General features: G+C 35.4%; 1 protein-coding gene across 11 annotated transcripts in view; it reads left to right on the top strand.

The window, feature by feature from the left end:
- The window catches only part of DGKB (diacylglycerol kinase beta), a 945,456-nt gene that overhangs the window by 373,798 nt on the left and 554,708 nt on the right, over positions 1–16,950 (top strand). For 7 of the 11 annotated variants that reach the window (XM_045052433.1, XM_023250405.2, XM_023250410.2 and 4 more), the window contains 2 exons: positions 3,033–3,053; positions 11,323–11,476. In XM_045052433.1, the coding sequence (XP_044908368.1) occupies positions 3,033–3,053; positions 11,323–11,476 (175 nt within the window). The remainder of the gene's footprint in view (positions 1–3,032; positions 3,054–11,322; positions 11,477–16,950) is intronic. The other 4 variants (XM_023250408.2, XM_023250411.2, XM_023250409.2 and 1 more) reach the window with 1 other exon arrangement.

Below are 16,950 nucleotides of genomic sequence, written 5' to 3'. Positions count from 1 at the left end.
TTAGCCAGCTAGATAGATTTATTTGCTGATTTAACTGCGATTTGTTTTTTGTTATCATTGTCATTACAGTTTTGAATGTTTATAAGAGCACAGTTCCTAGTTTTCCTTCAATACTACTTTTCTTAGGGATTTATAGAATTTGCGTTTTAGTCAAAACCAAATCTATATATTCTAACCTTAATTCATATTGTTTTATAATTTCCTTTCAGTATTTCCCATAGCTTTCTTTCATGTCATATTTTCTTATTTTGTCTATATTCTGATACATTACTGTAGCTTGTAAAGGTCTTTAAGATTTGTTTTCTTTTTCAAGTAAGTTAATATTTACAGCCTACCAATGATGGGGAAAATAAGGCAGTTTAAAGCCAGTCCCATTTTCCTGTCCTAGGAACAAAAGCAGATATCCAGCGTACATTTCCCTCAGATTTTATTTTCCTGGATGCTATAGTATGAGAAAGAAAATGTTGGCAGAAAAGTTTGTAGAACTGAAAATCTCAAAGACCATAAAAGCAGAGTGGGAAAGCTAAGATGACAACTGTACAGAATTGCTGTAAGGCCCAAAAGTGTCATTAATATTTACATTAATGCTTGACCATGCTTGAAAATGTACATGTTATCTAATCTATATACATAGATAAAACTAGGTTTGTTTTTCTCCCTAAAGATAGCTGGTAGCTATAAATTAAGTTGGAATGTAATTTTGTTTGCAAAATAGCCTTTTTGCTTCAATGATTTCTTATTTAAAAGACTCTCCAGACTTAGTCTTACTATTATATTTTTCATGAGGATTATCAGTCACTGTATACTGGATTTATTGAGGTAATTACTAGATTCATTCTTAGACACCCATATGATGTCAGCCTATTCAGTAATGTAATAATTCTCCATAAATGTGCAGATCTGCTCTTGAAATGCATTATTAAAATAATGAATTGTTGAAAAACAAAAAGTTAGATCTCATTATGACCCCAAAGTAATTCTAATTTAAAAGCAAAACTACTCCTAATCTAACATTGATAGGTCTTTTCCCTTCAGGAAAAAAAATAAATAAAGTTTATATGACTCTTAAACACTAGTATGTATTTTACAAAAGCCAATAGGAGGTAATTAGGAATATTTAATGTTGAAAAAGAAATCTTTAAAGCCTTGAGGTTCTCTTCAGAACATGACTTCATCCAGTTTCTGAAAGGTTACTATAACAGTATGCAGAATTCACATGGGAAGTTATCACTCTCTATTGACTGGACAGGTTAATCCTAAAGTTCTTTGCCACAGATGACTACTTAATTGATGCCCCCTTATACAAGAAAATTTAGAAAAAAAATATTTCATCTACACTACTTTTAGAATAAATAATTAATCCTTTGTTTTCTAAAATGAACATTGCTTATGTCATCCATATAAAAGATATTTGCAAAGAAACAAAGAAAGAACAGCCTAAATATCTCTTACTTGCTTCTCCTCTTTTAAAGCTGCTTATATGGTAGGTGCACTGTATTTCTTATCACTCTTGTAATTACTGAATTCTAAATCTTTGTATAAAGGCTTAATATAATGAATATGTGACCTGTTGAAGTGTATTTTAATGGAGAAGAAATACTAATTGCAATATATGGATGAATCTAATGGAGAATAAGTACTAACTGCAATATACAGATGAATCAATTATTTTTAATTTGTGTCTTTTAAAGATCATGTAACAATCACTCTTTGAAAAAAAATAAATAACCAAATCAAAAAAATATATTATTCTAAACAATGGCACTAAAGATTCCCTAAGAGCCAAAATTTTAAAAAGGTCTTAAGTTTCCTTAACAGATAAGATTATCAAGTTTTTAGATAAAGTCATTATAAGAAAACTAAAATTACTTTCTCAAGATTCACAAGCTAGTTTCATGATAAGAGCCATAATTAAAACCTAATTATCTGGAATCCCAGATTAAGATTAATGCCCTTTCTTCTTCACTTTGTTGACTGGCCATAAAATGAAAAGGAAGGTTTTGGGAGATGAGAATAAGGGGAAAAGAAAGGTATGTCATGTACATTGAATGGCATTTCTTATGTAATGAGTATGGCATATTCCCATGCATGTAATTACTACTAACTCATACCTAATAAGGTAAGAGATTCTTATTAGTCTCCAACTAATCTTACATGAATGATATAATGTTAAGAGTATGATTATAGCTAGTTTTTAGTAGCCATCCAAACTCAGTGAGAAGACTCACAGTGAATATAGTCAGCATATCTCAGATATAAATGATTCATGAAAGTAACGGAATTTGATAATATGAGAAAGAACCAGTTTGGCATTGCATTTTATATATATGTAAAATATACATAGAATATTATAGAATAAGTAATTTTGTGTGTGTGTGTGTGTGTGTGTGTGTGTGTGTATCTTTTTCCCTCCTGGATTTCAAATTCAATTCTATATTGTTCCACTGATGTTTAAAAACATGGGAAAAAATAAGTAGTACTATATGTATGGGAAGATATTTTTCTTTAAAGGCATTACAATGGGCTAGTCAAACATGTTATTCCAAAAGATGGAAACATTAGGAGTGAGAAATAAGTATTCATAATCGAATATATATTTATAATGCTGTTATATTTTCATAATTTTCTCTGGAAGGTTTTAAAAATCTTATATGTGTTGTTCATTATATTTATCTCCTATCAGTTAGAACTATTTGCTTATTACACTCAAAGATTGACCTAGTAAGTGATTCTCAAATTTTAGCTTGTATCAGAATCACCTGTGGGTCTTCTTAAAACACAGGTTTCTGCCTGTTCCCCTACCCTCTCAGTTTCTGTGTTTCTGGGGTAAGGCTCAAAAATGTATATTTCTATCAGTTTCACAGTTTATGATAATGATGCTGTTTCAGGACCACATTTTGAGACCCATGGATCTAGGGTATGTTTTAAAATCAATCTATAAAATTGACCTTTTAGTTTGTCAGCATAATGAGATAATGAGTATAAATTACCTTACATTAACACATGTATTCTTTCTTTCCTTGCATGCACAGAAACAAGACATTCTTAACCAAGTAAGACATTTTCTTTTCTATTGAAATCTGTCTTTTCTTTTTTTATTCTTATGTGAGCTATGAATTTCTCATCCATATCACTGACCTGTACTTCTGTACCATTAAGATTCATATAATATGCAAGTCTATCCATAATACTTAGTAGGTTATAATTGACCGACACTTGTTCACATCAAAGTCTGAAACGGAGGAGCTAATGTCTCAATGGATTCACAGAGGGTCTAGAGGGTGGGCTTTAGTTTTATAGGCTCTTGAATTTAATTTTCTAATTTCACCAAAACATGGATCAGACTCCAATAAAATAATTCATTTAATGAAAGTCTTAATTTATTCTTTTACAATGGGAGGTTTATAATTGCACTTAAATGCAATTGACAGGGATTTCATTGTGGGGGGCATCTACAGTGCTATTAGAATCTGTGAGAAAAATATAACTGAAAAGCTGTTGATCTTTGCCTTCGTGGGAAAAAAGAGTAAACCATCTGTTGTTTCAGTCACTCTCTCCTAGCAAAGCCTATTTTGTAAAGGAAGTTTGGGGTCCATAGTTCAGCTGGGTGCCTAGAATTACAACCCATTTTGGGAATCTCTAAATGGATTTTTCTATCATACTAGGAATATATCATACCAAAATGCATGAGATATTTAAAACCATAATATTGTCTCCCTTGAACAGTAATGGGTATGTATTAGCAGCTTTTTATTCACACGTTTCCCTATGGTCTCAATGACAGAAAACACTGTGATCTCATCCCCGACATATCACAGTGCAATTGGTTACATCAGAATGATCTTGATCGACTAGATACAGGTCCTCCATATTACAGTCTCCTAGGATGAGGTAGGACTGAAATGGCAACTTATTGACTGTGATGACTTTCACCAGTCTCTTTCAGAAGATGACACTTCCCTGATATTATCCCTGACCTCTATGGAAACCTACCAACCACCACCCCACCCAAGACGGACTACATGGACTTTATGGTTTTAGGGGACAACTCTTCAGAGTAAATGGCTGCTTTTATATAGCATGCTTTAGCTATGAAAGGACATTTGCTGAACACGTTGGTCAACAAACACACCTTTCTGCACAATCGGCATCCCTACCAGGGACTGTCTGAAAACTGGTGTCAAAGTTAGCCCTGCCCTTTTTAGGGTCAGTGGGATGAGTTTCTTCCTTTTCCTTGCTCAGTCTTTGTTCCATATGGAAATGTTTAGTAGGCAAGCGATTTCAGTTGCAGAATAGAAAGAATAGGTATAGCTGAGGTTAGCCAAAGGAAAAAAAACACGGCATGCATATTTATTGCTCTATATGGGCTCTTGGTGTATCAGTGCCTATGAGTGTAGGATTTTCTCTTTACATTTCCTGTTAGTAGATGATCCTTGGCTCAAGGCTGAGTTGTATTTCATAGTTCCCTAAGCTTCCCTTATCTTTGTACTTGGTACTCTGTACTGTGGATTCTACTAATATAGAAGGTTACCCTTTACATTTAGATTAGTGAGTTGCTTCATTCCTTTAATAAGAAACCTGGGAATTCATAACTTACATTGGTAGTGCTGCTGCCTAATGTAATATTTTAAGTGTCTTTAACAAGGATATTGACACTGATAGAATTGTTAGCAATGATATAAACACCCTTTTATTGTAAGCTATAATTGTCCTTCCAGAACCGAATTCAACCTTTGCCATTAAAGAAAGCATCTGGAAAGTATAACAGAGAAAATGTGGTCTTAGGAGTTCAACTGAACTGAGTTCAAATCCCACATGTGCCACATATTAGCAGTTCTTGTACAAATGATTAGCCTCCATTTGTTCAGCTGTCAAACAAGAGGAATACTGGCCTTATTGAGTTGTTAAAAGGGTTAAATTCTAAAGTGTGTATAAAAAACTTAGCTCTGTGCCTGACGTGTAGGTATTCCAGTGATGTTTAAAGACAGTGGCTGTTAGTCACACTTTAGCAACCAGCATGATTTCATACAAAATTTCTAGAATATATGTGAAAAGAGAAGGTGGGAATATATGAGATACACCATCAGCCTATCCTATCACCTTTATTTTCTTAGAGCCTCACTTTTCTCAACTATAAAGTGAGAAAATATAACTCTGATGTCTTTTCCAACTCTAAATTGATTTCCTTCTACCATGAGGTACGAGTGGAGGACACAAGATGTGATTTGTTTCCCTGCCAAGCCTGGCCACCATCCAGAATGCTGTCCTGCTCCTAGAGTTATTGTGTCTGTTGTATCTGTTCTGCCTCCCACAACTGCATAAATGCCAGGGCAGTTAGCAAGGAATGGAAGGAACATGTCAACCAGTATTTCTGCTTCTCTTCCCTTTTCCTGTCAACACAAAGGCAGCCATTTTCCTCTTATCATGCTACAACCAGAGAACAGTTTTGAAAATTTACCACCAAACTGAATAATAAAATGCCTTTGATAATTCTGTATTATTAACATCATATTCACTATGTATTAATTATTGTTGAAATATGTAGTAACTTCCTTTTCATGATGGGGCTTGGCTTTTACACCTTGATACTCCGAGAATTGCTCTGCCCTACAAGGGAGCCATGTAAAAGTTTGAGAAGATACTTACATAGATACTTATGAGTTTACTTAGTTACATTTTATCATAATTAAACACATAAATTTGAATAGCTTCTTACAGGTTTCTCATAAATGCACTGAGGATCCAATCTCGATATTCTCAAAAAAATAGTATCTTGTATCTATCACAACATTTAGAATTTGTGAATGGACCATTTGCAGTACCATATCCTAAATTGAAACTTCAATGATATGACTGTTTCAAGTGGTGAGGTGATACCTGTCACAGTTGATGTATTTCTCCCCTAATTTTCTACAATAGACATATGAGAATGTATTTTCTACTATTCTAGTCTGCCCTCACTCCTCCTCTGCTCTCCTGCTCCTCCTCACTGGATTTTATATAAATTCCTTTAAAACAGGAACAATTTAATACCTCAGGACATTTGCACTACCTGTTTTGCCTATCTGAGATGTTCTCTCTCCAAATATGTGCAAAGCTATCTCCCTCATCTCCTTTAAATCTTTATTCAAAGAACAGATTCTCATTTCTTCATCATAAGATTTAAAACTACATGTGCCCCTCCCAAATACATAACCATTTTCCTTCTTCATTTTCCTACAACACTTAACACTGTCAAACATTGTACATTTAACATATTTATTTCTCTATTTTCTTATATCCTTTGTTAGAAGATTAGCCTCTAGTGGAAGGATTTTCGCATGTTGCAGTAGCATCTTCACCCAAACACCTGGGGCGGAGCCTCATATAAAGTGGGTGCACAGTGAACATTTGCTGAATATGAGAAAATCTCCATCCTGAAACCACCAGAATACATTAATGATAGAGCGATGACATTTATTTTCATTCACTTTGAATCTACTTGGATGAACACTAGTGTTATTTCTTTAGAATTAACTAGGACTTAAAAACAAAGGACCCAGATGGTCAGATATAATAATGAAAGGCATATAGAAATGTGTTTTGAATTCATGCCAACTTGGCAACAATATCTCAGCAGCTCCCTCAGTCTGAATTCTTTGCAGATTCTCTATGTTATCTCCCTAAATAGTCTGTGGCTGCTCCTTAAGAAAAAAAAATGAAAAAGCAGTTCTCAAAATTTTCAACATCGTGTGGTCTGTGTGTCTCCGAGCGTATAGCCAATTTGATTTTTGAACACTCATTCAGTTAAGTCCAACCCAACTTTTTTTTTTATTAGTGTTTCCATTGATGTGCATATAAGTGATCTCATTCTATTTAAAGGTCACAATCTTCAAAAACCAATTCTAATGCTGCTACATGACAGCAGTAGAAAATAAAATACTTAAATTTGGAAATGTTCTACTGAATCATGAAATAAGGAAAATGTATATATTGAGAACAGTATACACTTACAGATATTTTAGACAACATAGAATTTAAAAGATATTTGGAAATCTTTTACTAACAAGAAAATAAGGAGACAAGGGTAATGAGAAAAGGCATTGCAGAATAATTAGCTCCATGAATCGGAAAACTGAAACAGCTCAATTTTGGCTTTAAAGAAGTTTGAGTTTTATAACACTGTAAATTGTATGTAATGACTGAAATGTAAGGCAGGGGAAATTTGCTTCCACCAACAGCGTAAAGAAGTTTGAAAGAGAAGTTTACATCAACAGTAAAACTTAAGTAATAAATGGGATGATGTCATCTCGTAGAAAACTTTCAAAACTGAGGAATTTATGATGATTCCAATAATAGACTTTTATTTTTTTTTAAGAAGATATTTGTTTATAAATAAATGCTCACATTTTATTTTATTTAAAATTTTTTTTAATGTTTATTTCTGAGACAGAGAGAGACAGAACACGAGTGGGGGAGGGGCAGAGAGAGAGAGGGAGACACAGAATGGGAAGCAGGCTCCAGGCTCTGAGCTGTCAGCACAGAGCCCTACATGGGGCTTGAACTCACAAACCGTGAGATCATGGCCTGAGCCCAAGTCGGTCGCTCAACTGACTGAGCCACCCAGGTGCCCCTAAATGCTCACATTTTAAAAGCAGTGATTTGTCAATGTTGCCTGATTCTGAACAATTATAGCAAAAGAGCTAAAACACAGAAACTGCAGGTTTGATTCGGGAGGATGTAGTGACTTTCCTGGTTTTCTGGACTAACAAAGAGGAAGGCAAATTAAGATAATAAAAAATCCATTAAACCTCAAACCAGCACTTCCTTCTATTAGTTTATTATTTCATTTATTTTACGTGCCACGTGCCCAAGAGCATCTTAAGTGCTTTATGCTGATTTATTATTACATTTAGATGACAATCCTAAATAGTTGATCATATATATATATATATATATATATATATATATATATCACTTTATATGAAAAAAATTAAGGTTTAGAGCTGTCAGAATAAAACCAAGCTGCTTTTTGCTTACTGAGCACAGCAGAGCTGCAGCATTTAATTTTAGAATGTTTCCTGAGGACCAAGAAAGATGTACCAAGGAAGGATGCTATTCATTTTGATTGATTATTTTTCTGTATTTCATTATTAAATTATAGGTGCTAATTTCAAGGAGGGTCTACTTGGGTTATGTAAGGCTTTATAAAATACACCCACTTGAGATGTGGCAGATTTTTTCTTTAAATGAGCATATAGAGGCGCCTGAGTGGCTCAGTCAGTTAAGCGTCAAATGTCGGCTCAGGTCATGATCTTACAGTTTGTGGGTTCCAGCTCCGCATTGGGCTTTGTGCTGACAGCTCAGAGCCTGGAGCCTGCTTCAGATTCTGTGTCTCCCTTTCTCTCTGCCCCTCCCCTACTCATGTCCTATCTCTCTCTGTCTCAAAAATAAACATTAAAAGATAATAAAAAAAATAATAAATAAAAGAGCAGATAAACTCCTTGCCCCAGAACCCTCAAATAGCAAGTAGAGATATTGGAATATGCTACAAAATTATTTTATTCTGAAGTTCTTCTTTCGTTTTTCTTTGTTGGTTGTTATTGTTTTCCTCTGTTATCATGTTAAACTCTTGCCTTGCAATAGTTAGGTTTTAAAATGTATTCATGTACCAAAAGAAGATCCAGAGAATAAATGTCAATGATTCTAGTCCTTTGTTCATGTTTTGTTACTAGCTTTCTAAAACAAATATCCAAAAAGGATATTCAAATGCATACAAAAACATTTAAGGTAATGTGGTTTTGAGGCTTATTCTTCAAAGACTATTTGAAATTGCTAATAGACCAAAAAGTAGGTATTATGTTATTGTTATCTAGAGATGGAAAAACTGAGGCATTGCGAAATTAGTAAATCACCCACCTTGACACAGCTAGAAAGTGTTGAATCTGAGAGCAGATCCAAAGTCTCAGTTTAAAACTATGCTGTTGTCTTCTGTTATATTGGCAAACACAATGCTGACTACTTAAGGCTTAGGACACAGAAGCAAGAGTGAATATAAATAACCATGCTCCCGGCCACAGTGCCTATGAATATGTTATTTTTTTTACACAAAGTTCCTATATTTTTGTAATAAAATTAACTCCTAATGTCCCATGGGGCTTCACACATTTGAGGATTGTCTATCGATACTGCTCACTCATCCAGTTGAATGTGGATTGAATCTCTGACAATAGGCCATGCCTAAGGAACCCTGTTAGTAAGAGTAACTAACACCTAGTAAGAGTAGGTGTCTCTGCTAAAGAAAACTAATTTTGATGCAGTGGCCTGGCTGTTAGCCTTATCAGTGTATTGGGAAACTTTGGTTTCGTTCATGGTAGCAAACTGCTTTTTGGAAGTAACGCTACCTGAGACTATTCTTTATATTTTTGTATTATTCATGGATTTTAATTACGTGTTTCACTTCCTAGTAGAATGTGTAATATTTTGCAGTGGTGGTGATCTATTAAATATAGAAGAAAGTGAAGTCTCCTTTTTTTATTAAAAAATTTATTAAATGTTTATTTATTTTTGAGAGACAGAGAGACAGAGCATGAATGGGGGAGGGGCAGAGAGACAGGAGGACACAGAATCCGAAGCAGGCTCCAGGCTCTGAGCTGTCATGCTCTGAGCTGATGTCAGACGCTTAACCGACTGAGCCATCCAGGTACCCCATGGAAGAAAGTGAAGTCTTTTTACTACCTCCATTGTAAATGTCTGAAGTGCTCTTTATGAATAAGCACAGGAAGATTAAACCAACTAAAAATATCAGATTAAGGTGTATGCAGAGTTTTGCAACCATTAATAAACAACATGACATTTTTGTTTTGTTTCTATTGGCTTGAAATTATATTAGCTACAGAAACATACTTAGTACATATTCTTAATTGGCACATGATCTGATCTTTAAAAATGCCCTTTCTGTAATGATATCCCTGTATGTCATATTCCATTTTTGGTTTATTCAAAATAATGTTATAATAAAATTGGTCATTCTGTACCATCTTATCCCAATATAATTACACAGAACAAATACTTTTTCTATCCAAAATAGTACTTTAAGGAATTAATTTATTCTCATCTACCAGAAGTTTGACCAAAATTAAGAGCATTTATCAGCCAAATTTAATTTTTGCCCTATTTTTAGTTTCATCTCAATTACATTGAACTGGATAAGAAAAAATAGTGCCCTTTAAGGGCTTCTTCTGAGGACCATTGACCTTGCACTCTCTTGATCTGGACAGATGTGACTTAATTCCAGCTACTTCTCAGTAGGTCTCTTAGTCCCTTCAAATCAACTACTGGCCTCTTCCATGTGGTCTACATTCATTCCCCAGGATATATTTGTGCCTTATTGTCCCTCCAGTCATGAGGGCGTTGGCCAAACCCAATATAATGCCATTGACTTGCCTTTGCCCTAAAGCACCTGCACTCTTGTCCTCCGTTTTCAGACAAGAGTAAGATCCTGCCTGGATCTGTCCAGTCCACTGTCCTCATCTGTGTGGAGAAAGCAAGATATCCAGGTGGCTCCTGGGAAATCCTCTCCTTAACTCAAGGATAGAAGGTGGTTCCCACCACTATTTCCCCAAGTCGACATGGAGACTGTCAATGTATCAATGGTTCTCTCCTAAGAAATAACTGTGTTTTCGTTTTGTTTTGTTTTTTTTTTTTATAGACCTGCAGTGAGTATAGTTGGGCAAAGTTCTTGAAATAGGTTTCTTTGAAAGTTTGCATAGGAACTTTTAGAATTTCACTTTGGAATTTCCTATCACTTGATTTTTTGGTGCTAGGGTGAAATTTATAATTAACCCCTTTTTCCATTTGTCAAAAGCAAGACTCATCATTAGAGGCAGGGAAATGAGACAAGAGAAATTCCTTTATTTCACAGTATTCATGCTGTGTTCATGACTGAATTGGCCTGTTCATGTCAGTTGCCTGATTTAATCATAACAGCAACTCTGTAGGATTGGGAATATTATTCCCAATTTACAGAAAAGGAAACTAAGTTTCAAAGAGGAGATTTTTTAAGTGATAAGATACTCTGGAAATAGAAATGTGTGACTGGAAAGCTTCAGCCTTTCCTGCTGGAATCCAGCTCATCCACCACAGGTAAGATATATACTTACCTAATCGCCACTGTTAGCCTAGGATGGCTGCAACTATTTCTCAAAGAGTCCCCTTCCTTTGGTAGACATGGATATAAGAATGTTTGCGGTCATTTCTACTACTGTTGATTCTGAATATAGCACATAAAAAATCTTAACATTGGCTGTGTCTGAAAATATATGTTTCAATTTTTTTTTTCAGACAATAGATTTTGAAGGTTTCAAGCTATTTATGAAGACATTCCTGGAAGCAGAGCTTCCTGATGATTTCACGGCACACCTGTTCATGTCATTTAGCAACAAATTTCCTCATTCTAGTCCAATGGCAAAAAGTAAGCCAGCTCTCCTTTCAGGCGGTAAGTCTAATTATTTATTTAAGTATGTATACACAGTAGAAACCTCAAAGGGAAAATCGGTATCAAGTTCTCTATAAGAGAAGAGATTATTTGCTTAGGAAATATCTTTGTTGCAAGACTTATACTGTCATACTAAGACTGTGCAAAATATTTAAAGTATCTCTGATATAATAATAGCAAACATTAAAGAAAATATACTTTTTCATTATCCATCACTTGTCATTCACAGTCTTAGAAGTCTGTGTTTAGGTAATAATTTTAAGAGATACTTCCATCACATATGGAAAAGTGCTCCTTTAAATGACTAGATAAATATAGATCACTTTATATATGAAAATGTAGTCACAAAGCCATCATGTGTAGGAAACATAATATTTTTATCACTTGTGTAAATTTCCAATATGCTATCAAGGAAGACAGTTTTGATTTTTCTCTTGGACACTTTTTTAAAATTTAATGTCACCATAGAGATGATTGGTTCTGTCATAATAGCTTTTCAGAGATGTCTCATGCATTAATACCTGTTGCTAATTGTGTCCAGCTCCAGCCAGTCAGGAGAACAGAAGTCTCACTCTATTACTCTAGAGAGTGTAGAAGAGGTGATTGGTTAAACAGTGTTGGAAGGTTGAAAAAGCAATGAGAAATACTGAGGTTATGCAGAGGCAGAACCACAGGAAGTGTGTTGGTTGGAGTAATCAAAACTCAGAAGCTTGGAGAAAGGACGTCTTGGAACTGGGACACAAGGTTCTGCGGGGAAGGTGTTGCCTGGCAGATCTCACCCTGGGACTTCTGTGAAGGGGCTGCTTCCTTCTGAGTTTTATAGCTCAGGAACTCAAGAGGAACCTGCAGCTTGGCAGTCAGACATCAGAGGAGCATCTCCGAGGTCTGTGCAGGACTGTGTAGCCAGAGCTCCCTCTGTCTTTTTCAATGTGGATATAAGCTAGTGACTAGAGCCTCTTCTGCCCAGAACCATGTGCTGTGAGGGTGAGATACCTGAGAGATTTAACAGGAAGTGAAGGTAGATGAGCAGGAACCAGCCCCTTCTCCTTTCTTTCTTGTCATGTCTCTCTAGTGCCCCCTGTTAACTTGATAGGAATCCAGCTCACAATGGAGAAACGTAGTGTACATCTGAGTTTCTCAAGTTCTTTGGTCTCAGGACACTTTCAGGACCCCAAAGAGCTTGGATGATATCTATTGTAACCACATTAAAGATGAGACATTGTGAAAGTAACCATAATCAACCCATTACATGTTAACAAAAATAACATTTTTTTCTGAAAAATAATTTCAAAAGCAAAACAAAAAAATTGTGAGAAGAGTGGCATTGTTTTATATCGTTGCAAATCTCTTTAACCTCTGGCTTCGTATCTGCTTCTGTGTTTCTTCGCTGTATCCTATGTTATGCAACCTCATAAAAGATCTACTATACAGTCATGAGAAAATTATAGTGAAAAAAGCAAATGTGATATCTCACAATTATCACTGATAATCGTTTGACCTTACAGATTCCCCGAAAGGGCCCAGGGATCCCAAGGGAGCCCCTGGTCTAGCGACTTCAAGCCCTTACATCACTAAGTAGAATATCAAAATGTGAGTAAAGGGATAGATGTTTAATAACCGACACTCCAATATATATATATATAAAAAACCCTGGAACACGTAATTAAGAAATAGGTGGTTGAGTCATAACTAAGACTTAGGCAGTGTGATGAAGAGTCCATGCTCCTTTCCCTTCTGTTAAAGACATAATGTCTCTTCCTCAAGTGATTATACATATGTCGGTGGAAGATTTTTTTTTCTTATTTTTTAAATTTACATCCAAGTTAGTTAGCATATAGTGCAATAATGATTTCAGGAGTAGAATCCATTGATTTATCCCCTACATAAAACACCCAGTGCTGATCGCAGCAAGTGTCCTTCTTAATGCCCCTCGCCCATTTACCCCATGCCCCCACCCACAACCCCTCCAGCAACCCTCAGTTTGTTCTCTGTATTTAAGAGTCTTTTATGTTTTGTCCCCCTCCCTGTTTTTATATTATTTTTGCTTCCCTTCCATTATGTTCATCTCTTTTGTATCTTGAATTTCACATATAATTGTAGTCATATGATATTTGTCTTTCTTGACTAATTTCCCTTAGCATGATACACTCTAGTTCCATCCACTAAATGGAAATGGCAAGATTTCATTCTTTTTTTATTTTTTTTAACTTTTATTTATTTTTGAGAGACAGAGACCGAGACAGAGCACAAGCAGGGGTTGGGGGAGGGCAGAGAAAGAGACACGGAATCTGAAGGAGGCTCCAGGCTCTGAGCTGTCAGCACAGAGCCCAACACGGGACTTGAACCCACAAACTGTGAGATCATGACATGAGCCAAAGTCGGTTGCTTAAGTGACTGAGCCACCCGAACTTCTCAAGATTTCATTCTTTTTGATTGCCGAGTAATATTCTGTTGTGTATATGTGTGTGTGTGTGTGTGTGTGTCTGTGTGTGTGTGTGTGTGTATGTGTGTGCATGCCACATCTTCTTTACCCATTCATCAGCCGATGAACATTTGGGCTCTTTCCTTGCTTTGGCTATTGTCAATAACACTGCTGTAAACATTGGGATGCATGTGCCTCTTTGAAACAGCACACCTTTATCCCTTGGATAAACACCTAGTAGTGCAATTGCTGGGTCGTAGGGTAGTTCTATTTTGAACTTTTTGAGGAACCTCCATACTGTTTCCCAGAGTGGCTGCACCAGCTTGCATTGCCACCAGCAGTACAAAAGATATCCTCTTTCTCTGCTTCCTCGCCAATGTCTGTTGTTGCCTGAGTTGTTAATGTTAGCCATTCTGACAGGTGTGAGGTGGTATCTCTTGTGGTTTTGATTTGTATTTCCCTGATGATGAGTGATGTTGAGCATTTTTTCATGTGTCTGTCGGCCATCTGGATGTCTTCTTTGGAAAAGTGTCTTTTGCCCATTTCTTCACTGGATTATTTATTTTTTGGGGTGTTGAGTTTGTTAAGTTCTTTATAGATTTGGATACTAAGTCTTTATCTGATGTGTTAGGTGTGGGCTTTTCTAAAAACAACTGTACACCTTCCATATGATATATTTTGATCCCTTCGAACTGTATACCAAAGAGTGCATTTATTATAATCTTTAATTACCCTTAAAATATTTTAGTTACTTAAATAATTCCCTTTGTATCATGAATTGAAAGGACTCCCCCCGCTTGTTTTTCTCTGAGTCTTATTTTGTGTGTTCTCACAGTGTGCTATCAGAGCTTTCCAGTGTTTGGGACTGAACATTTTAAAATGGGACAGTTGCTTACTGTGATCGAGAAATTAAAACTCTGTTCTCCATTTCATGCTATAAATAGGTTGTACATACCATAGACTAAATAAAATAAAAATTGTCTTTTTAATTTCAGATGAAGCAATACTGTTCTTGAGTTTTGACAAAGAAGCAAGGGGAACATTTTTCAATCTGAGTAATTGTGTCAGACTTGGATGAAGGGGAGAGATTCTAATTAATTAGGCAGGCTTGTAACAAGTGAAAATCTCAAGCTCTCTTTTCTTCAAATAGCATGTAGTATTACACAGAAGATGCCAGATTTACAAGGAGTAGAAATCGAATCAGTTTCCAAAATGGAAAAAAAAAGGGTAACAGCTTGTACTTCATTTGGGACAGCCACATAATCTGCACAGATCTACTTGAAAAGGAATTGCAAGATGGGCTGTGTAACTCTCATGTAGCAAAAAAATAAAACTGGAATTCCTTTTCAAAACTTGGTCTCCACATTTTAAAACATAAGTGCATGGTGTCCTTCATAGCCCTGTTTTTAACGCCATATTCTTTGAAACTTACCACTGACAGTGAAAAGTAAATGTATGTTTATTTTTAGAACCCTACTTTGCAATAATCTGTTATGTACACAAGATGTATTTGTGGCTGAAAAATCACAAATTAATATTGAATACAAGAGAGCTATAATCTGTTTTGTTTATCCCTTCTTAGAGTTCACCATATTGCATTACTACAATATCAACAGGAATATGATCACTATTCTTGACTCTGTATATAAACTAAACAACAATGGTTTCTCAATAAAAAGCAAGACTAAATTGGGAAAAATGTTAATGTTAATGAACAATATTCAAGTATCGGAGATATGGTGAATGTAAAACATTTAGTTTTTATAGAATAAAAATGTTTAAATGAGTATAAAGAGGTATAAAGGGGTGTGTGTATGTGTGTGTGTGTGTGTGTGTGTGTGTGTGTGTAGTTATTTTTTGTTGAACTTGTAGTAGCTACTGATCCATCTGGTATTTTGTGTAGTGAATGATTTTTTTGGGGGGGGGAGTATATTTTGTTGCAGTATAAGTGCCTTTTGTCACCTACTTAAAATGTAAGCTGATTATTTTTCCTGTTCACAGGTTAGACTTTTAATTTTTGAAGATATTCCTAACACTATATATATTTCCATATTTCTCACTTCTTCTGCTTCACCATAAATGTCACGTCCCTAACTCCTCACCTCTTTGCTGGCCTGAGAGACTAACTTCTGATTTTACCTTCATCACTAGAGTCTATTACCTGAGCTATTCTCATTACAGGATTGTTAAGTCATGTGGAACCTTTGCTTTTTTGCAAGTGGCTCATATACCTTCCACCATGAATCAATATTATCTCATATTTCAGTCCGTACAACTCAAACAATAAGAATAACCCAAGAGAAATTTTATAAATATGCAGATTGTTGCCTACAAATTCTTACCATTCAATATTAACATGGCCTTAACACCTTTACACCTTTTTAAAAAATCTGTCTTAAAAAGTACTCATTTTTGATACTGTCTCCTAGCTCAATTAGGTTAAAATTTTCAGACATCCTTTAGCTTATTCATTTCTTTCTCCTCATTCTCAATAGGTGATTTTTTTCACAGCGTACAAAATAACATAAAGTACCTCAATTATTCCCCATGCAACACAGAACTGTTTCTTCAGCTCTAAGAAAATATATATTAACTATATTCCAGATGGAACTCTTCATCTGGATATCCCATAGAAATTGAACTAAATATGTCTGAAAGTCAAATAATTATATTCTACCCAAACCTGCTTCAATTCCTATCTCCTCTCTTGGTGAGTGGAACCCAAGTATCTATCAGTTTTCCAATCCTAAAGTATTGGTCTCTTACACCCTCCACTGCTTCAGGCCTCATGTTTAATTAATCACAAAATACTCTCTGTTGCTCATGATAACTTATTCTTTTCAAACATTCTTTGTCATTTTTATCCATCATTGTTTGTGTCTTAGGCTATCCCCTGGCATGGCTCCCAGCTGGACCCTGACTTGACATCTCCACAATGTGCTCCACACAGCAGCCTGGTTATTTTACTCTTGGGTTTCCAAGTTTCAGACCTTCATGATCACCTTGTGGGAAGTTTTTAAATTTTTGTACAGGGAGTCCTAGTCATAGTCTT

This window comes from Felis catus, chromosome A2, assembly GCF_018350175.1.
Source record: "Felis catus isolate Fca126 chromosome A2, F.catus_Fca126_mat1.0, whole genome shotgun sequence".
NCBI lineage: Eukaryota > Metazoa > Chordata > Mammalia > Carnivora > Felidae > Felis > Felis catus.
This window is presented reverse-complemented; position numbering and strand designations above follow the sequence as displayed.